At 29.8% G+C, this 22,794-nt stretch overlaps 2 protein-coding genes and 1 non-coding gene across 4 annotated transcripts; all 3 read left to right on the top strand.

Moving 5' to 3' along the window:
- The first annotated feature begins 8,188 nt into the window (after positions 1-8,188).
- On the top strand, positions 8,189-20,032 carry LOC135130400 (zinc finger protein 64). 2 transcript variants are annotated; one of them, XM_064057777.1, is made up of 5 exons: positions 8,189-8,422; positions 13,104-13,407; positions 14,034-14,503; positions 19,530-19,735; positions 19,791-20,032. In XM_064057777.1, exons 1-5 carry the CDS (start codon positions 8,225-8,227, stop codon positions 19,948-19,950), a joined length of 1,338 nt encoding a protein of 445 aa, XP_063913847.1. In that variant the 5' UTR covers positions 8,189-8,224; the 3' UTR covers positions 19,951-20,032. The 2 variants fall into 2 exon arrangements, with proteins under 2 accessions (XP_063913847.1, XP_063913848.1); XM_064057778.1 differs by having other exon boundaries at positions 19,530-19,739; positions 19,791-19,877.
- Positions 13,900-13,981, top strand: Trnas-cga (transfer RNA serine (anticodon CGA)). The gene has a single exon. It is a non-coding gene; the product is annotated as a tRNA-Ser (tRNA).
- Positions 20,033-20,209: 177 nt separating the features above from the next.
- On the top strand, positions 20,210-21,582 carry LOC135130342 (brachyurin-like). The gene is made up of 6 exons (XM_064057705.1): positions 20,210-20,321; positions 20,529-20,683; positions 20,758-20,924; positions 20,977-21,066; positions 21,139-21,278; positions 21,336-21,582. The coding sequence occupies exons 1-6, from the start codon at positions 20,238-20,240 to the stop codon at positions 21,498-21,500; spliced, it is 801 nt and encodes a 266-aa protein (XP_063913775.1). The 5' UTR covers positions 20,210-20,237; the 3' UTR covers positions 21,501-21,582.
- The last annotated feature ends 1,212 nt before the right edge of the window (positions 21,583-22,794 follow it).

The following is a 22,794-nucleotide window of genomic DNA, read 5'->3' as shown; positions in this document are numbered from 1 at the left end:
ATTATAACCATTCCTGGGTATAGTATGGTGGTGGTGTTTGTGCCTATTTGAATAATGATATTATCTCGTCTTTTTTGGTGTCAACTGTTAATATTTCCTCACCTGCTACTGAAGCATTATCGATATTATGCAAATCTTCTACCCTGTCTGTGTCTATCGTCCCAAATACGCTACTGCTGAAGATGACGCCATTTTATATAATAACATCCATAATGAATTATTACAGTCAAATTGTCATAATCATTTCATATTTGAAGACTTCAACTTCCCTATGATTAAATGGGATACTGGTACCTGTTCGGATTCTGTAGGTCCTTCTAAATTTATTGAATTTCTTCATAATAACAATTTATCTCAACTTATAGACAGACCTACTAGACACAGAGACTGAGATACTCCCTCAACTCTTGATTTATTACTAACTAGTGATCCCAATTTGATTTCCACTCTCGATTGTGATCCTCCTATTGGTAAATCTGATCATGTTGTCGTTAAAGCCACCATGCAGACCATCAGCTATAGCAATAAACAGAAAGTGACTGGGTATAAACGAGTGATACATTTTCCTAAAGTGGAGCGAGATATAAAGCGGTTTGCTGGGAGACTTCGTTCTCACAACAGACTCTTCCTCATTGCTGGTGGTATTTTGTTAGTATCGTTAATTCCTCTGTTATTTCCAACAATAAGCTAAAACCATTTACCTACAACCCTGTTAAACCTTGGATTGATGATCATGTTTTCAACCTCATTAAAGTTAAACGCAAATTATGGCACAAATTAAAAAAAACTGGCTCCGTAGTCGATTACAGAGCTCACAGAGCATTTTCCAATGAATTATCTAAAACGATCTTTAATAAAAAAAAAACATACGAGGAAAATCTCATATCATATAACAAAAACAAATTTTTTGAGTATGTGAGGTCGTCTTTAAGTTCCAAAGTTTCTCATCCTATACTTAGAACGAATGACGGAAAGGTTACAGATGATAAGGCCCTCATTGATAATATGTTTGTTGACGCATTTACCAAATCTTACACCAGTATTTCCAAGTCTGTGAGTTACCCTAACATTTTATCTATGAGAATTGTTGACTCGCTTACTTCAATAATCTTTGATTCCAAAACGGTTGAAGATCTCTTGAATAAGATAAAAATATCAACATCTCCAAGGCTTGATCTTCTCTCGCCGCTACTACTCAAGAGTTGCTCTCGATCCTTGTCATTACCTTCACTGTCTTTAATCATGCAAAAATCTTTTAATGAGGGTTGTTTGCCAGTTGTTTGAAAAACCGCCTCAGTCACTCCTATATTTAAGAAAGGTGATAAACTTGACGTTAATAATTATAGACCCATTAGTTTAACCCCTATTGTTACTAAAATTATGGAACGCATAATTGTTACTAATATGTAGGTATAGATTTTGCGCTCAACATAATATAATACCTAAAACGCAACATGGATTTATGCCAGGCAGATCAGTCGTTACTAATCTTTTAATCTGCATTAATGATTGGACCCTTGCTCTCAACAATAATCATCCGATTGATGTCATATATTTAGATTTCTCGAAAGCATTTGATAAAGTCCCACATGCTGCTTTGCTGCTTAAGCTTGATCATACTGGCTTCCGTGGCCAACTTTTATCCTGGATTAAAGCATACCTTTCTGATCGTAAATTTTGTGTACGTGTTGGGGATCATTTCTCAGATTTTACTGCGGTTTCTAGTGGGGTCCCACAAGGTTCCGTCCTTGGACCATTACTATTTCTAATTTATGTTGCCGACCTTCCTCTGGGCGTTAAATGCAAAATTTCTTCTTTTGCGGACGATAGTAAATTATATGGTAATCCACTTTCCGATTATGCACGGTTGCAAAACGATCTGGATCAGATCTCCCTCTGGTGTGCTAGTTGGCAGTTGCCACTAAATGAGACTAAATGCTTGCTCCTACATTTGGGAAAGAATAATCTTAAATTGAATTATACCATTAATTCTGTAATTTTAACCAGTTCCGATTCTTATTGTGATTTAGGTGTCACTATGTCTCATTATATGTCGTGGTCACTACATATAACTTCAATATGTAAGAAAGCAAGATCAATGCTATTTCTAATCTCAAAGGCCTTTAAAACACTATCCCCAGCCGCATTTGTTCGCCTTTTCTGTCAATATTGTCGTCCATTTCTTGAATATGGATGCATAGTCTGGAGTGTAGATTGGACCAAAAATCTCAACCTTATTGAATCCGTTCAGAGATTAGCAACGAGAATCCCTTATGGCTACCACCGTCCATCTTACGAAGAACGACTCTGTAACCTAGGTATCCTAAGTCTTGCAGATCGTCGAAATAGAGGTGACTTAATTTATATGTATCGTATACTTCACGCAAATTTTAATTGCGATCTTTCTTATATAATAATAATAATAATAATAATAAATTTATTGAGTACCATGAATAAAAAAAAAAAAAATACAAGTAAACGAAAATAAATAAATAATGCATAATACTCAAAAGGGAAAAAAAACAGATTCAGTATTACTGATTTACAATCTGTCCCTATGTTGAAAAGAAATGGAAATGAGATATGAAATACAAGTTGTAAATATTAAAGAGGAACATAATTTTTTATAGATAGTATTAAAGGTACAGAATTTAAAAAAGATTTAAATTTAATTTTAATTTTATTTCTGCTTGCTCAGCCAATAAGAGATCCTTTACAGATTTGATGATGTAATGGTTATTTAAGTTGGAATAATGACGTAAAACGTTATTTATGACATATGCAGCTAAATATGAAAATGACGATTTATATGAACTCAAAGAATGAGAAGGTATGTCAACAGTCAGATCTATTTGTCGCAGGTTTCTGTCATGTACAAAACTACGAATTGAAATTTTATTTTGCAGATAGTGAGGCTCATTATGAAGTCGGATTTTTGTTATGAGTTTGATAAAGTGATGAAAACGTCTTTCATGCATTTTCATCCAGCCTAAATTCCGTACAAAAGGTGTAATGTGGGTGTCACGTGGAATAGAATAAATATATCTCACACAAAAGTTTTGAATCTTTTGCAAACGATATTTGTCCACACAAGATAGACAGGGACCATATACTATGTCAGCATAGTTTAAATGTGAAAGTATCAAGGCATCAGTCAACAGGCGTTTGGAGCGAATGTCTAAAAGGTTCTTATAAGGGGAAATCAATTTGAATCCATTAAATGTGGTTTGGCAGATCTTATTTATATGGTCAGTAAATTTTAGCTGATTATCAATATGTAACCCAAGACTTTTAACTACTCGGGCAGAAGAAATAGTGGTACCTCCAATATGAAGATTAAGATCTGAGTTTATTGCTCTTATTTTATTTGGTGTACCCAAAGTAATTGAAATAGTTTTTGCAAGATTTAAGGAAAGACAGTTCTTACAAGTCCATTCACGTGAACGTTCAAGATCTGAGTTAATTTTTTCTGGAGCGTTATGTTCAGATACAGGATTAAAAGAATAATAAATTTGAAAGTCGTCAGCATACATATGAAGTTGACAATGTTGAAGATATTTAGGGAAGTCAGCCGTATAAATAGAAAACAAGACAGGACCTAGTACAGATCCTTGAGGTACACCATTTTTTATTGTAAGAGGTTTGGAAATAGAACCATGACAGGATACGACTTGAGATCTATTAAGAAGGTAGTTTTCGAGCCAAGTTACGCAGTTTTCAGAAAGGCCATAATATTTTAGTTTAGCAAGCAATAACTTAAAATTAACCGCATCGAACGCTTTAGACATGTCCAATAAAGTAAGTGAAGTTACTTTACTATCACAGCAGCCTTTCAATACGTCATCAATTAGGGAACTTAAAACAGTGGTCGTGCTAAAGTGAGTTCTGAAGCCTGATTGAACAGTAGGAAGAATATTTGCCTGAGATATAAATATATTTAACTAGCTGTTACCCGCAGCTCCGCTTGCGTGGATTTCGCAATTAGGACACATTATTTTTCATCCCCTGATTTATTTTTTGATTTCAATTTTATTACTTTTTAAGTTTGTGCAGTCTTCATTAATGACAATATATAAAAGTGTTTGTCCTCCGCCTGACAAATCAACATAACTACTGGAGCTATAGAAACACGAAATTTGGACAGAAGGTTCCTTTCGTAATGTAAGCATCCATTACCCCTAGGTGTATGAAATAAGGACTGAAAGTTTGGAGTTAGAGTCCCGTGAATTTTTAAATACGACGGAGGGGGGGGGGGGGGTGAAACAAAGTTATTCTATAACATAGGAGTATAATACAATACATCTTTTTTTTATAAGTGGCCATAAGGATTCCCATGTTAAATTTTATACCCCATGTTAACATATGTTTGAGTAAAGATTTAAAATATTTGGATATTTTTGTCGCTAATAGCTGTAGGCAGCTATGTAAAAACAAACATTTACCTGACCTATCTAACTTGGTTGTAAATTTGATATTATTCTGTATTTAATAAAGTTTCGTTGTGCCTATAAAAGTATGTCATAGCTAATCTCTCTGAGATAGTGTCTGTTTTGTATGACTTCTTCACGTCTTACAGGCAAACCATAGTACTCTCAACATTGTCTTCCTAAAGACAGCACCGTGTCTTTAATGGAAATCAGACACTTGTTGTACACTTCATTTATAATCTGAACACTCTCTTGACACTCTGACTTAACTTGACAAACCCAAAGCTTTGCATAATGACTGGTATGTGAAATAAACGACACTACCAACAGTTTTTAAATCCGAGAATTATGTTGGCCCTCTCATCGCATGAAGAAGAGGATCAAGGTAGAAACATTCCGCGTTATTAGGGCGAACGGTGTACACTCTGCTCAAAGCTTGATCTCTTTTGACTCCCGGCGAACCATCAACATTGTTTCCACTTTTTCATCTCTCAAATTTGGTACTTTTTCACACATAGTATTAAGGTACTTCAACATAAAGAAAGATTTTTGCAAAAGTATCCGCTTTGCAAAGCTCAAAAAATGATAGAGGAGTAGTTTTCTGTGAATTATTTACCTTTTCAGTTACATTATTAAAGTCGTTAGGATTAAAATAGACAGCAGGCCATTTTCCAAGTGCACTGCGAGATGAAAAACCGCTGGAAATTGTTCATGTATATGAAAGGCCAAGATTCTCCAGCTGCTATATATATATATATCGACCACTTTCATATAATTTGACCTCATCAATGTGATTTTCAAGACCAAATAATCCTGGTTGGATCCTTTAGTAACACACTTGCATATATATTTAATAGATTTTTTCTTTCAGGAGAATTCAAGGATATTTTTTGGTATAGGTACCTCATTTTATACACGGAAACACAAAATTAGAAGACTTACGGGAGAAATACTCTTACAATTCGTGACATAAAACACAACCGTCAACGCCGTTTTGGCCTCACGCGTCCGACCGCAGACCGCGTTCGCTTCGCAGTCGCTTACTCGGTGACATCGCGCCCTCCCTATTTCCATACAACTTCTTAAATTTCAAACGCTTAGGACTGATTTTTCCAATAATCCTACTACCTCTAATATGCGAAAAACATATTTAACTATTTTAAACTTTGATTTTTAACCACTTTTGGATTAATACTTCTCCTGTTTCTCACCCAAATTATATTCCGTTGGGGATGAATATCAAAAAAAAAAAATTAAAGACAGTCAAGACAAACAATTTTACATGATTACCAAATTTCAAGTAACAAATGTGTTGGAGGGTATTAATACAACATTTTAAGTAAACATCGCCATACAAATATTTTTTCTCATACAAACTTTGTCACCTCATTTGATCTTCTTAGGGGTAGAATCTCAAAAACAGCTGAAATACGCGTTACATTGTTTGTGTTGAAAAGCATTAATATTAAGTTCCAAGTAAAAATTTACAATAGAAATATTTTTCCCATACACAATTAGTTACCACTTTTTACCCCCTTAGGGGTTGAATCTCGGAAAATGCTGAAATACGTGTGTCATTATATGTGTTGAAGAGCACTAATACCAAGTTACACGTGAAAATGTGCAACAGAAGTAGTTTTCCCGTACAAACTTATCCACCACTTTTTACCCCCTTAGGGGTTGAATTTCGAAAAATGGTGAAATACGTGTTTCGTTATTTGTGTTGAAAAGCATTAATACCAAGTTTCACGTAAATATTTACAACAGAAATGGTTAGGAAATAGTCTTCCTGTACAAACTTTACCACCCCTTTTCACCCTTTTAGGGGTGGAAATTCCCAAGTTCCTTTCTTAGTGGGTGTTTACATCACAAAAGCAAACTATTGTCCAAATTTCATGTTTCTAGCTGCAGTAGTTTAGGCTCTGCGTTGATGAATCAGTCAGTCAGGACAAACAATTTTATATGTATAGATTGTTGCAAGAGGGCTGATTCTGCTATTTTCAGCAATGTACTAAGTAAGCTGATTGGTCTGAGATCTTTAAGGCAGGTTGGAGCACCTTTTTTTGGAATTGGTTTTACCAAGGCACATTTCCATTGGCTAGGAATTTGACTTAGTTCGAAAGAGTAATTGATGATGTGAGTTAGAGGATGTAAAATATATATGTTACCTTTGAACCGCGACGTAAGGCTAAGAGGTCATGCGTTTAAACCAGCTAAGCAAAGTGTTAAGATAAAATGCCGCCAAAACTTTTTTGCAAATCGATCCTTCGACGCATGGAACGGTTTACCTTCTTTTGCTGTAACTGCACAGACTCTGTCATCTTTTAAGAAAGAAATCGACACAATCCTTTTTCAATGTTGAACAAAAATCTGTCTACCTATAATGTCGCAATGATCTGTGAATCTGTCACAATGACAAATTATCTATGCTGACAAAATTAAAACATTTGTTTGCTTGATTAAAAAATTGCGTCTAAAAATTCTGATCTAATAAATGAAGTTGAAAAGTGGCAATCCAGTTCAAAGGAAATGTCGATCAGACTACTGACAGACAAAAAACTAAATAATCAATCAGTTTATCTAACTTAAAGAAAAAACCATTGAACATGCCAAATTTCAATTTTTTGTCTTCAAATAATTGAGAAATTTGTCGAAACCTTATTTTATGACAACCCTTGTAACTTAAATATAGATAATACTACACACTATAAGTTTTTTTTTTGCGAAACTTTGTATACCTATAGTAAAAAATCAAGACGGACCTATATACCACAAAATACAGAAGTATGAATCTTTAAAAAAGAAAAAGTTTTGATAAATGAAGTTAGAACAAAATAGTCACTTTAAACATAAGAAAGTTGAAAAGAGAAATAATATTACAAAGGCAATAACAGGAAAGCGAACAAAGAAATAAATAAGAATGAAACAATGATTAACGAAAGAATAAAATACTAAAACAAAGATGACAAAGTTATTAGTAATAAAAAATACACAGAGAAGAAACGGTGTGTTGTAACGGCCTCAAGCTCTGTGAAAAATAGTAACAGTAATAAAAAAAAAACTTGTCCTATTATGAAAAACAATTTAATAAATTTCCTCTTGTCTGTGTTTTATCATAATCTGCACAAAAGTTGACACCCTTTGCAAAATAGCTGGCCGAACATGATCACATTATAAGAGGTTATTGCAAAGCTCCACCCCTCATCAAAAGGCACGACAAGTGTACACACTGAACATTAAAGCCACATTAACATAGGGGCGGGGGATGTTTAAAAAGTTTATTCAGGAACCTGATCAACGAACACAAACACTTGCAGCTGCAGGTCCATATAGATTTTTCCTACATGTCGCAAAATAACGAAGAATGTTAAAATTAATTTATTGGAAAAATTTTTATACTAAAGGCATTCTGAAAAAATTAAACCAAAAAAATTACCTTTATTTTGGTAAAAAAAATCCTTCTTTTTTGTATGCACCCAACACCAGAATGGGAAATCTTTTCTTGATATTTTTCGTCAAAAAACACACTATTCCTTCCAGATTGTGCACCCGTGGCCCCTGGCCGCGCCCCCGCTCTCCCGGTCCAGGCGAGGGATGCAACAATTTAGGGTGGATCCTCGTTGACCGCCCCTAGAGGGTGGTAGGACCACTACCAAACTTTTAGTTTATTTTTAACTACCAAACAATTTACCAGTCATAATAATGAAATCACGCGAGCTTTGAACGTCAAACAATTTAAAATACTGCCGTTATATTTCAAAAATAAAGTGACAAGATTTTTGAGGGGGTGCAAGACTATGTTTCCTATAGTGCCCCAGAATTTCGAGGTTAAGAACTACAGTATTTCTAGTCCGGAGCTGATCACCAGTTTCGTAACGGGTTCATCGAAGCTGTTGGTACCTGGAAAAGTGACTGCTTTCAGCTCGATTCCTCAGGGAACAATCTCGGCGCCCATCGAAGCCGGCGAGTTGGTGGGACAGCCGGATGTTGTGCAGGTGAGTTGTGACGATGATTGAAGTCAAAAAGCTCTTTTTAAGAGGTGTTAAAATTTTTGTTTTCTTTTTTGTTGAGAAGGATCTAGTTTGAATAGTTTGTAGAGACGGTGGTGTTGCCGGTGTTATAGATTTAATTGTTGTGGACACTTTTCTTTCTATATTTTCTTTAAATTGCTTCTTTTGATTTTTTTAAGTTTAAAATAAAATAATGTTATAATCACGCAGGGACCCAATCTTAACTTATTACTCTTATTTATTAACGATATTTATTAATTCCTAATTTTTCTTAGACACATAATCTCCGAAACTACTAGACTAATTGTTGTCAAAATTAATATGTATATTGTGAATATCGTGTATTTGGATAAACATCCCCATCAACGAAACGTCATCCCAAAAATTTACAATAGTGAATAATATTTCAATTTTATAAATTTATCTGTGTTCAGTTTTTACTCTAGACATTCAGTTTTTTGGAAAAAAAGTCAAAATTGTGTAACAACATTTTGTAATTTAACTTTGAAGCTCCAAAACCGAATGTTCTCAAATTTTGCAAACGTTTTAAGGTTATTGTAATTATGATAAATCGTTAATTAAAATTTATTCATTCATCACCATTCAAAAAATTAATGACGTCTTTTTAAAGTTTTCTGACTATAATTGTGCTTCAATGCACTCACATATTTTAGAATTAGTTACACCGTGTGACACAAAAAATTAATAAATGAGGCAATTTATTGTACTGATTTTTTGGTTTCACGATTTTTCGTTTTTTAATCTCCTTTATATTTTCAATGTTTCTTTTGATTTTCTAATTGCAAACGTTGATTTTTCATTTCCTCGGTTTTCCAATTTTTAAATTTTTTAATTTTGCAGTTTTTGGATTTGTTAATTATCCGATTCTTCGATTTCTTTAATTTGCAATATTTCGGTTTTACAATATTTTGTTCTCCGATTTTGTACTTCTTCGACTTTTAAGTTTTTCAGTTTTTAATGTTTCGATTTTTCGTTTCTTCAATTTTCCACGTTCTTGATTTCCAATTTTTATATAGTTTAGATTCTTTTATACTTTCTCATTATTCCATTTTTTTAATTCGAAAAGTTTATAAATCGAAAAATTGAAAATCAAAAATCTACAAAATGGAAAAAGATTGAAAATAGAAAAGTTGAAAAAACGAAAAACTGCAAATCGAAGCACTGAAGAAACGAACGATTGAAACATTGTAAACTAAAAATCGAGAAACTTAAAAATCAAAAAAAAATTAATTAGTAAAGGAAAAAAATTCTAAAACCATAAATTTGAAAAATTTGAAAATTTAAATTGTAAAACGAAAAATCTGAAAACCGTAAAATGCAAATAAAAAAATCGAAAAATTCAAAAATTGAAAATTTTCGCATTGCAAAAAAGAATATAAAATCAGGATATTGAAAAACCGAACCATTGAAAAATAAGGAAATTAAAAACGAAAGGAAAAGTTGGAAATCGAAAAATTAACAAATTAAAAATTGAAAACCCGTGAAATTGCAAATCAAAAATTGCAAAATCTACAAATTTAAACATTCAAAAATTGGAAAAACTGAAAAATTTAAAAATTAAAACTCGAACAGTTGCTAATTGAAAAATAGTAAATCGAAAAATTGAAGAAACGAAAAATTGAAGAAACGAAAAACAGAAAATTTAAATTGCAAAAACAAAAAATTACAAAATCGGAACATTGAAAAATCGAAAAATTTTAAAAACAAAGAAAAAAAACCGAAACGAAAAATTTCTAGTCGAAAATCTGAGGAAATCAGAAATTAAAGCATCGAGAAACTGCAAAAGCTAAAAATTGAAGAAACGGGAACAATGAAAATTTGAAAAATCGCATTTCGAAAAATTGAAGAAACGAAAAATTGGTATCACAAGTTTTCGTTTTTTCTTTTTCCTTAATTTTACAATTTTTTAATTTTTCATTTTCTTTAATTTTAATTTTTTCATTTTTCCATCTTTCGGTTTCATAATTTTTTGTTTTTTGAAGTTTAATTTTTTCAATTTTTCAATTTCTCGATATCCAAATTTTTCAGTTTTACGTTTCCTTAATTTTTCAAGTTCTTGATTTAAATTTTTCATTTTCCTGATTTTTTAATTTTCGTTTACTGGATTTTAGATCACATCGTTTTTTAATTTCGTTTATTTTTTCAATTTTTATTTTGATTTTATAATTTTTTATTTATTCAATTTTTCAAATTTTCAATCTTTGACTTTTTATTTCCCCGGTTTTCCAATTTTTAAATTTATCCTATTCCGATTTCTTTAATTTTCGGTTTAGAGTATTTTGCACTTTTTAGATTTTTAAGTTTCTCAGTTTTAAATTTTTCAATTTTTCGTTTGTTCAATTTTTCAAGTCCGTGGTTTCCAATTTTTGGATTGTTTAGTTTTCATTTTATACTTTCTCGTTTTTCATTTTATATTTTTCAATTTTACAATTCTGCAATTATTCCATTTTTTGATACTAAAAATTGAAAAATCCAAGATTGAGAAACGAAAAATTAAAAAAATTAACATAGAAAAATCGAAAAACTGAAAACCGTTAAATGGAAAATTAAAGAATCGGGAAATTGCAAAATCTATTTCCTTAAATTTTCTTTAATATGTAATTTTTCCATTTTTCCATGTTTCGGTTTCGTAAATTTTCGTTTTTCGAAGTTCAATTTTTTCAATTTTTCAATTTCTCGACTTCCAAATTTTTCAGTTTTTCGTTACTTTAATTTTTCAATTTGCATTTGTTTAATTTTGCAATTTTTCGATACTATAATTCTTCATTTTTCGATTTTTATTTTCCTTAATTTTTCAAGTTCTTGATTTTTATTTTTCATTTTCCTGATTTTTTAATTTTCAGTTACTAGATTTTAGATCACAATTTTTCGGTTTTAATTTCTTTTATTTTTTCAATGTTAATTTTGATTTTAGAATTCTTCATTTGTTCAGTTTTTTAAATTTTTACTCTTTGAGTTTTTATTTCCTGGGTTTTCCAATTTTTAAATTTATCCAATTCCGATTTCTTTAATTTTCAAAATTTTGGTTTTACAATATTTAGTTTTTTCGATTTTAAGTTTCTCAGTTTTCAACTTTTCAATTTTTCGTTTGTTAAATTTTTCAAGTTCATGGTTTAGAATTTTTAGATTATTTAGTTTTCATTTTACACTTTCTCGCTTTTTCATTTTTAATTTTTCAATTGTACAATTCTGTAATTATTCCATTGTTTGATTCCAAAAACTGAAAAATGCAAAAATTAAAAATCGAAAAACCAAAAAATCGGAAAAATTGAGATATCGAAAAGCTGAAAAAACGAAAAATTTCAAAATAGAAAAAGTGGAAAATCGGAAAATCGTAAATCGACGCATTGAAGAAACGGAAGAATGAAAAATTGTAAAGTGAAAATCGAGAAACTTAAAAAGCGAAAAAAAAATTGTAACATTGAAAGTTCGAAAAATATAAAAATTTAAACATTAAAAATCAAAAAAATGAAAACGTTTTAAAATCCAATGATTGAAAAACATAAAACTGCTAAAACCGTAAAATTGATAGAGTGGAACATTCTAAAAAGTATAATGAAATTACTATTACAAATTTAAAATCGAAGCTAAAAAAATTGTATATAAAAAATTTGGAGAAACGAAAAAATGGAAAATTGGAAAACTAAAAAATCTAAGAACGAAAAATAAAAAATTGAAAAATCGAAAAATCAAAAAACTGAAAACCGAAAAATGTAAATCAAAAAAAAAAATTGAAAAATTCAAAAATTGAAAAAATTCTAGACAGAAAAGAAGAAAAATGATAAAATGAGGACATCGGAAAACCGAAAAATTGAAAAATAAAGAAATTAAAAAACCAAAACGAAAAGTTTTTGATCGAAAAATTGAACAAATGAAAAACTAAAGAATCTAAAAATTTAAACATTGAAAAGTTCGAATATCTAAAAACCTAAAAATTGTGCCGTATAATTGACGAAACAAAAAAATGAAAAATTGAAAAATACTAAATCGAAAACTTGTAGAAACGAAAAATTGAGAAAATTGAATTTGTAAAAACACTGAAAAATCGAAAAATTGTAAAAATAAAGAAAATAAAAACCGAAACGAAAAATTTCAATCGAGAAATTGAAAAATTGTATAAATGTTGTAATTGAAAAATAAAAAAATACATATTTAAAACGAAAACTAGAAAAATTGTAAATCAAAAATTGAAGAAACGAAAAATCGGAAAACTGAGAAACTGAAAAATTTTTAATTGAAAAACGAAAACTTAAAAAAATTGAAAAGTAAAGAACTGAGAACCGAAAAATGCAAATTGAAAAATGCAAACCGAAAAATTGAAAAATCTAAAAATTGAAAACTCGGGAAAGTCCAATCGAAATATTCCAAAAACTAAAAATTAAGAAATTCCATAAGTGGAAAATGGAAAAATTGAAGATAAAAAATGAAAAATTGAAGAACTGAAAAACTCAAGTCGAAACAGCTGTGATCTCGAAAAACTTTTTACAATTTCCCAAATAATTGGGATTTGTTGGGTTGCACTTCAGTGGCGAGGGAAGTTCGGTTGAAATAACCTTCAACCAAAAGTTTTTTTTAAATTGAAAACAACAAATTTTTTATTTATGCTCTATGAGAGATATTATATTTAATACTTTTTGAATTTTAGATATCCGTACAACCCAATTCATCAGGCATCATCGACTTAGAAGAAAACTCAAAAAACGTATGGTGTCAAAATATACACTGGGTGAGAGCTCTACGTCTGTCGGACGACTGTCACAGTTACAATATCCAGCTACGTTTTCATCCAACCCAGAAACCAGGCACCAGCTCTGGTAAAAATATATACCCCAAATTGATACTTCAGGCTGTGAGACCCGTCGAAACCGGTCAAGAATTACTCCTTTGGTTTTCCGAAGACTTACTGGCGATGCTGCAGATCGCATTTCTGACACCCGCAAATATACAAGGTGAGCAAAAAACTGAACACATTCATTGTGAAAACACACTATCACAAGAAGTTTAACAATAAATTTGGAATCATACAGTAAACATAGTAGGCGTTAGTTGTCTGTTTCCATGACAACTTGTGGCTACTAGATCTTCATTTTGATATTTTATATTAATGTGTGTTAGAAAGTGATATTTGTAAAATTTCCTTGTACAGGTAACTATGATTAATTGATTATTAGCCAACCCAAAATTATTGTTAAATACTAATTTTCGTTCGAGAAATTAAATTTTCCATGATTTTAGTCAATGTGGACTTTAATCTTGAGGACCATAAACAACAAACGATAAGATAAGACAATCGTCAATTTTTATAATTTTTCATTAAACCAACTAATATTAAATTGAAATAGTCGTTTAGTAATAAAATAAAATACAACATTTTTGTAATAAAATAAATTGTTTCCTGGCCGCGTCCTCCATCACGCGTTTGAACATCACATCAATCATCAGCAGTCGTGGCCGAGTGGTTAAGGCGTCTGACTCGAAATCAGATTCCCTATGGGAGCGTAGGTTCGAATCCTACCGGCTGCGCAATTTTTTTTTTCCTCTTTAATCAAACCCCTAACTTTTTTTTTAACTCCAGGTCAGAAAAAATACGTCTGCACGAAATGTTCGGCCCTCTACGAATCGCCAAACCCCTTAAAACTCCACATTTCCCTCGGATGTGGGCGACAGACGGTCACTTCCCTCTGGGAAAGATTATCCAACGGTCTCAACGAAAACCTCGTACAAACTGCTACCAAAAACGACCTTTTTGATTTTAAATTGTCGCCTGAACCACAAATAATGAGACAGCGTAATGCCATGGACCTTTCGGTGTCGAGTACGAACCATAATAGGCAGGAGTGTGGACAAAAGGACTTGTACAGGCCTTATAGTGAGCCTTCGGCTTTTAAACCTTTTAAGAAGTTGCAAGAGGATCAGTATCATAGGGAGAATCTTCTCGTTCCGATTATGGAGAACGTGCAAATGTGGCCCTTAGCGCCATTTGAGCAGCATCATTTTCATTTGCAGCAGGCGGGGAATGATGATGAGGCTCATATCGAAACGTTGGTGAGTGTAAGAGTTAGTTTTTTTAAGGAAATAAAGTAGTTTAAAATTTTATTAAACAACTTTGAGTGGTTTTGATTGCGTTTTAGTGTTTTGTTCAAAATATTTAAATTTTCGTTAAAAAATCACATTTAAAATATTCAATTAGTAAAACAGTTTCAGATAAAAATTTGTTCAGTCTAATCATTAAATTAATTTATCTGAAATTAATTATTTCTTTTCGTTCGCTAAAAATTACGAAGTTTTTATAATAAAGTATGTTTATTCTTAACTAAGTTATGTAACAAACTTTAAAAGGAATGCTAAAGTTGATTTTTACTTCGAGTTCATCGGGCGATTTGTCACTTTTATGTTTTCTGGACGTTTCATCACCCCTAGAGTACGAAAAAAGTGGTCCCTGGTTTCCATCTTTTTGTCTGTCTGGCGTCTGTGTTGATTTATATAAGACACGTTATTTCCGAAACTACTGGACCGACTGTCGTCAATTTTTTTATGTATATTAGGAATATCATATAGATTTTTCAATTTTTAATTTTTCGTCATCTCGATTTTTCAAGTGCTGGATTTTAATGTTTCATTTTCCCTATTTTTTAATTTTACTTTTTTCGATTTTGTACCACAATGTTTTGTTTTTTTATTTCCTTTATTTTTTCAATGTTACTTTCGATTTTTTAATGTTTCGTTCATTCAACATTTCAAATTTGCAATCTTTAATTTTTCAATTCCTGGATGTTGCAATTTTTAAATTTTGAATAGCAATTTTAGGATTTCTCCATTTCACAATATTTCGTTTTTCGATTTTGCACTTTTTCGATTTTTAAGTTTCTCAATTTTTAATCTTTCGATTTTTCAGTTTTTCGTTTCTTCATTTTTTAAGTTGTTTTCATTTTATACCGTTTCATTTTTTCAGTTTAGATTTTTTTGATTTTGGATTTTTTTTCATTTTTTTGATTGAAGTTGAAAAATATAAAAACTGAAAATATAAAAATTAAACATTACAAAATTTAGTGTAAATGAATCGAAAAATGATAGAATCGTCAAAATCGTAAAATCGAAAAATTGTATTGAAAGATCGAAAAAATGGAACATTGATTTGAATTTTTTTTTTGAAATTGAAAAATCGGAGAAATAAAAGTTTTAAAATCCAGTAACTGAAAAAAAAAGAATTATAATTATTATTACATATTTGAAATTAAAATTACACCGCGATTTAAAAATTGGAACAACAAAACAAAGAAAAATCGAGAAAATGAAAAATCAAAAATGAAGAATCGAAAAAATAAAAAAAGCGGAAGTGGAAAAATTGACAACTTTTTAGTTGTCAATTTTTCCACTTCCGCTTTTTTTATTTAATTTTTGGTTTGCAGTTTTTACTGCAAACCAAAAATTGAAAAAGTGGAAAAGTAAAATATTGCATACTGATAAAAGAAAAATTAGAAAATTAGGGCATTAAGAAACTGAAAAATTTAAAACAAAAAAATATAAAAACCCCAAACGAAAAATTAATCGAATGAAAAATCGAAAAATTGAAAACTCATGAAATTGCAAAATCTAAAAGTTGAAACAGCTATCAAATTGGAAATATCTCAATATTTCGATTTTGCACCTTTTCGATTTTTAAATTACTCAATTTTTAATCTTTCAATTTTTCCATTTTTCCTTTCTTTAATTTTTCAAATTCTTGTTTTCCAATTTTTAGATCTTTCAAAGTTTTCGTTTCATATTTTTCGTTTTTTCATGTTTGGTTTTTGCATTTTTTGACTCGAAAAGTTAAACAATTTCAAAACTAAAAAAATAGGAAAAAATTTAAAAATCGAAAAACTGGAAAACGAAAGATTGCAAAATCGAAAAATTAGAAAATCGAAAAATTAAAACATTGAAAAACTAAAAGTCAAGAAACTTAAAGACAGGAACAAAAATTAATGAATCGAATAATTGGAAAGAATAAAACGCAAATCGAATGAAAATTTCAAAAAACTTAAAAACTGTAAAATAGAAAAATTATAGAACGGTCATAATTGTAAAATCGAAAAACTGTAACATTGAAAGATCGGAAAATTGAATAATTGAAATAAAAAAGTTCTACAGTCCAATAATTGAAAAATGGTAAAATTCTAAAATTGTAAAGTTGACAGGAATTGGGAAAACAAAACAATGAAAAATCGAGAAACTGAAAAATCAAAAATTGAAAAAATGAAACATTTTACATAGAAAAAAAAACATTAGAGCATTGAAAAACAATTGGAGAAATGGAATATTAAAAATTAAAACTGAAAAAACAAAAAATGATGATTATAAAAATAAGGAAAATAAAAAACCGGAACTAGAAACTGCAATTCAAAAATTAAAGAAACCAAATATTGAAAACTAGAGAAACTGAAAAATTAAAAAATCTAAAAGTTGAAAAATCGAAAAATTGATAACCGAAAAATCGCAAATATTGAAAAATACTCAAGACTGAAAAATTTCTAATTTAGAAAATAGAAAAATTATAAAATCAGAACACTGAGATAGCGGAAAATTGAAAAAGTTGAAAAGCGAAACGAAAAATTGCAAATCGGAAAATTGAAGAAAAAAAAATTGAAAGATGGAGACACTGAAAAATCTAAAATTGAGAAACCGAAAAATTAAAAAATATAAAATTTGAAAAATTTAAAACCGAAAAATTGAAAATCGAAAAACTGAAAAATGCAAAAATGAAAAGCTCGACAAAGTGCATTTGTAAAATTGAAGAAACAAAAATGAAAAATTGAAAAATCACAAATCAAAAATTGAAATACTGAAAAATCGAATAATCGAAAAAATAAAGAAAATAAAAGCCGGTACGAAAAATTGCAAATCGAAAGATTTAAAAATCAAAAATTGGAAACTCGAGAAAATAGAATTGAAACTGAAGAAATGAAAAATTGAAAAATCGAAAAACTGGAAAATTAAAAATTGAAAACTCCTGAAATTGCAAATCGAAAAATTTTACAGTCCAAAAATTGAAACTTCTAATAACTGGAAAATCGAAGAACTTAAAAAGTTGCAGGTTCTCAAATTGAAAAAACGAAATATTGAAAAATTGTAAATAAAAAAATTGAAGAAACCGAAAATTGTAAAAATTAAAACTGAAAAAACAAAAAATTATAAAATTCGAAAATTGACAGATTATACAAAAAGAAAATAAAAATTAATAAAAGATATATTAAAAGAAATTGCAACTCTAAAATTGAGGAAACCAAAAATTGAAAAACAAAGAAACTGAAAAATTTGAAATTGAAAAACTAAAACTTAAAAATACTGAAAGTTGGAAAATCGAAAAATTGATAACAGAAAAATTACAAATGGAAATACTAAAAAATAAAAAAATTGAAAAATTTCACATTCAAGAAAAAAAAATATAAATCTAGAACACTGAAATACTGAAAAATTGAAACAATAAAGAACTGAAACGAAAAATTGCTAATCTGAAAATTGATAAATGGAGAAACTGAAAAATTTTAAATTGAAAAAACGAAAAATTAAAAATTCTGAAAGTTGAAAAATTGAAAATTGAAAACCGAAAAATTTATATTTGAAAAATTGAAAAATGTAAAAATGAAAAGTCGAAGAGTTGTATATTCTAAAACTGAAGAAACAAAAAAAAATTAAAAATTGCAAATCGAAAAATTGCAAATCGAAAAATTGCAGACACGAAAAATTTAAACAATTGAAATTAAAACAAAAACATCATAAAATTGGACCATTGAAAAATAGAAAAATTATTGTAAACATAAGAAAAATAAGAAGCAGAAACGAAAAGTACATTTGAAACAAAAAAAAAATGTAACGTCGAAACATTAAAAAATCGAATAATCCAAAAAACAAAAAAAAAATCGAAACGAAAAATTGCAAATCGAAAAATTAAAAATTGAAAACTCGGGAAACTCAAACCGAAAAATTGAAAAGTCTAAAAATTGAAAAATCCAAAAGTTGGAAAGCTGAAAAACTGAAAAATTTTGATTTGAAAACTCGAAAAAATTGGAAATCGAATACCGAAGACACAAAAAAAATTAAAAACTGAAGAATCCAAAAATGCAGGCCAAAAAAACTGCGCCACGCCACTGGTTTTTACTTTATAAAGGTTATCAGAAAACAAAAATCGCAACATTTTATTTATAATTTTTGATTTCAGGGGCGAAGAAAAAAAATTCTTCGACCAACCTTTTAAATTTCTGATGTAGTTGGCCATGATGGTTACTAGAGCAGAAATTTAAGAAATCACACTGTATTTGATTCGATTTACAAAAATCGTTAGTTGCATATGATTTTCAAAATAATTTAATCTACAGTGTTGAACTCAAATTTGTTTGATTAATTACTCGAGGAATTATGAATTGTTTAAATTTATTAAGGTGAAATTTCATAGAACTTCTTAATACAAACTTAAAATGTTTGATTTTTGATTAGACGGCTTTTTCTCGACTTAACTTTACAAATTAACATCGACAGTTCAGTTGGTCAAAACATCTGTTAGATCAGTTTTTACTTTTTTTTATAATTATATATGTGTATATGTGTATATGTATGTTTTGTGTATTCTCTAATTATTTTGTTAGATTTTTTTGCTATGTAGTATTTCTCACTAATTATTATTTACATGTCTAGAATAAGGAACAAAATATATCAAAAATGTTTAACTCATTAAAAAACACATAGAATTGAGTTGAGGTGTTCATTAATTATTAGACAAGAATATGATGACGTCTCCTCAAAATGTTTCATAGTAAATAACATTTAAATTTTAAAATAACATACATGTGGTTTATGAATCCGTCTTGAGATTTTCCCCGAGGCATTCAGTTTTTATATCATATAAATTAAGTGGTCATGGAATTATAACAACCCGGATGTCATAGCCCTTTTTTTCTTACACTGTTACTGCTATTATTATCTATATTTTTTAATGTATAGAAGTTACAACATTGAGACTTAAATGAAAAAGTTTGCATTTAAATTGTATATTTTTAAATCTATGCTATTTTACTAATTCTGACCCCATTTCCAGGTGAGCAGCTTAGGAAAATCCAAACAAGGCCACATCTGCCTCTACTGCGGCAAATGCTACTCCCGAAAATACGGCCTAAAAATCCACATAAGAACCCACACGGGATACAAACCGCTAAAATGCAAATTCTGCATGAGACCTTTCGGGGACCCGAGCAATTTGAACAAACACGTGCGACTTCACGCCGAGGGGAACACCCCGTATAAGTAGGTACCTTATTCCCCAACGCAATAAGGCCGATTTTATCCCCGTTTTCAACAGGTGCGACTTGTGCGGAAAAATTCTAGTCAGGCGACGGGATCTAGACAGACATTTGAAGAGTAGACACATGGTTGAGATGCATCCAGGACTGAATATTTTACAAGAGGATTCGAATCCAGACGAAGATGTTAAAAGTCCGGAAGTTATATCGAATAGTTGAGTTTGTTTTTTGTACAGAGGGATATATTTATGGATTTTTGATTATTTAAAGATTATTAATGAAATAGATTTATTTTTTTTAAGTGTGGGGTTTTATTGTTTAATCCATCGGTGCTTCTGGAGGATTTGCGTCATTTAATGCAATTGAGAGTTTATTTCTTTTGATAAAAGGGTAATAAAATAATTATGTTGCAATAAATAAATAACCATAATTTTTATTACCGGTGAAGTCATCTTGATTCGTAAAATACGAATTTTTGGAACATGTTCATCGACTGTTAATTTTTAATGCACTTTAAAAAAGTACTCAAAATGAGAACTTCTACTTATATTTTGTGTTTGACGTTTTTCTGGATGACTTCGGCAACGAAGGTAAAGTTTATTTATGATACAAGTCATAAAGATAGATTAAAAAAAAATAATCATATTTTTGAATAAATTTGTAAGGGTGGTATCTCGAGTTAAATATTTTAACCACATTACCAGTACCAACAAAATTAATAAAATTTAGTGTTTCTTTAGAAACGAGATATTACAAACAGAAAATTAGTTACTAATTTTATATGGTTATATGTATAGTTGTCAGGTCGAATTATTGGTGGTCAGCCTGCTTTATATGGGCAGTTTCCTTTTGCTGCTGCTATTTACGTGCATAAAACTGATGGTCTCTATTTCTGTGGTGGGACACTTATTAGCAATCAATGGGTTTTGACTGCAGGTCAATGTGTCGATGGGTAAGTAGTTTAAATAATAACAAATTGTAACTAATAGTAATAATATATGAATCTAAAATATATTTGGTGTTTAGAGCTACCTTATTTACAATTCAATTAGGATCAAATTTCTTGGATCGAAATGACCCATATCGTGTTACTGTGGCCACAAGTGAGTCATTCCCCCACCCCGAGTTTGACCCACTCACGCTTCAGAATGACGTCGGTCTGATTAAACTTCGACTGCCAATTGAGTATTCCGGTGGGTGTAATTTATTTTTTTACTATTTTATTTATTAAAAAGATTTTGTTAGATTACATAAGACAAATACGTTTTCTGCCAACGTATAGGCTTCAGGATGCCGCACCTACAATTGCTATTGGTTGGGGGCAAACCAGTGATGGTAAGTCGTTACAAAATTTTGACGTTATTACATTTGAAAAACTAAAAATGGATTTAAAATTCTTTACTTCAGAGGACACAGGGTTTGCGGAGGAGTTAATGAGGGTGAACCTAACCACTCTATCAACCAATGAGTGCAAGTTAACTTACGGTAGTCAAGTTACTGAAGATATGGTATGCGTTGCTGGTAACTATAACGAAGGTAGTTGTATTGTACGTACAGTATATTTATTAATGTGTAAAGTAATTTAACAATAATTATTTATTCAGGGTGATATAGGTAGTCCACTGTTGCAATTTGTGGGAAGAGAATATTACTTAGTTGTTGGAACAGCCAGCTTTCTTAGTGCCAATGGATGCGAAAGTACAGATCCATCTGGATACACTAGAACATTCAGTTACATAAGTTGGATCAAAAATATTACAGGTGTTTAATCTGATCAGAAACATGTATAACATGTAAAAATAATTCATCACAAAACTCTTCGTAAATAAAGTGATATGTATTAAGTTAAAATATTCCTTTATACCTCCTGAGTGTAAGCTAAGGAAGTATTGTAACTGAGTCCATCGGGCGACTGCTACCTGTTTTCATTTTTTCTATAAGCCGTCTGTGTTAATTTTGTTGTCAAATTTTGTGTTTGTATTTATTCTACATTTGGCTTTAGACCAATTTTTTGAATTTTCGACTTTTTGATTTCTGATTTCTCGATTTTCGACTTCGTCATTCTCGATTTTTCGGTTTTTCAATATTTTCATTTTCAATTTTTAGATTTTTAGAGTTTTCATTTTCTTCAAATATTTGTTCCATCGAATTTTCGACTTTTTATTTTTCAAACTTTCGTATTCGATTTTTCGATTTTCGATTTATCGATTTTTCGAATTTTGATTTTTACAAATTTTGACTCTTTAAATTCCTCAATTTTTTTTCATTCTTAATTTTTGATATTCGAATTTTCAATTTTTAAATTTTCCATTTTTTATTTTTTTATTTCTCGATTTTTTTCATTTCTCGAGTTCTCGATTTTTTTTGAAATATTTGGTTTATCGAATTTTCGATTTTTCTGTTTCGAATTTTCAATTTTCCGATTTCGAATTTTCAGTTGTTTTTTAGATATGTCGATTTTTCAATTTTTCGACTTCCGATTTTTCGATTTTTGATTTTTAAGATTTTGAATTATTCAGTTTCTCTATTTTTAATTTTTTTTTAAGTTTCAATTTTTCGATAGTCGAATTTAGAATTTTTTATTTTTCGATTTTTCGATTTTTCAATTTTTCAATTTTTTTGCTTTTCGATTTTTTTATCTCTCGAGTTTCCGAATTTTCAATCGGTATCTCGATTTCCCAATTTTTCATTTTTGTTATTTTTCGAGTTCCCAGAAGATTTTTCTATTTTTCGATTTTTCCATTTTTCAATTTTTCGAGTTTTCACATCAGTGATTTTTTGATTTTCGACTTTTCAATTTTTCAATTTTTCAAAGTTTCAATTTCTCGAATTGTTGATTTTCAACTTTCCGAATTTTCGATTTTTCAGTTCGTCGATTTTTTAATTTTCGAATTTTGGATTTTTATTTCGCGATTTTCTATTTTTTCGTTCTCGATTTTTCGGTTTTTCAATTTTTTCATTTTCAATTCTTATATTTTTGGAAATTTCGTTTTCTTCAAATATTTGTTCCATCGAATTTTCGATTTTTCTATTTTTCGAACTTTTTTATTCGATTTTTCGATC

Source organism: Zophobas morio, unplaced genomic scaffold (assembly GCF_036711695.1).
Source record: "Zophobas morio isolate AGI-343-1 ecotype UQ-CSIRO unplaced genomic scaffold, CSIRO_AGI_Zmor_V1 ptg000017l, whole genome shotgun sequence".
Lineage (NCBI taxonomy): Eukaryota > Metazoa > Arthropoda > Insecta > Coleoptera > Tenebrionidae > Zophobas > Zophobas morio.
This window is presented reverse-complemented; position numbering and strand designations above follow the sequence as displayed.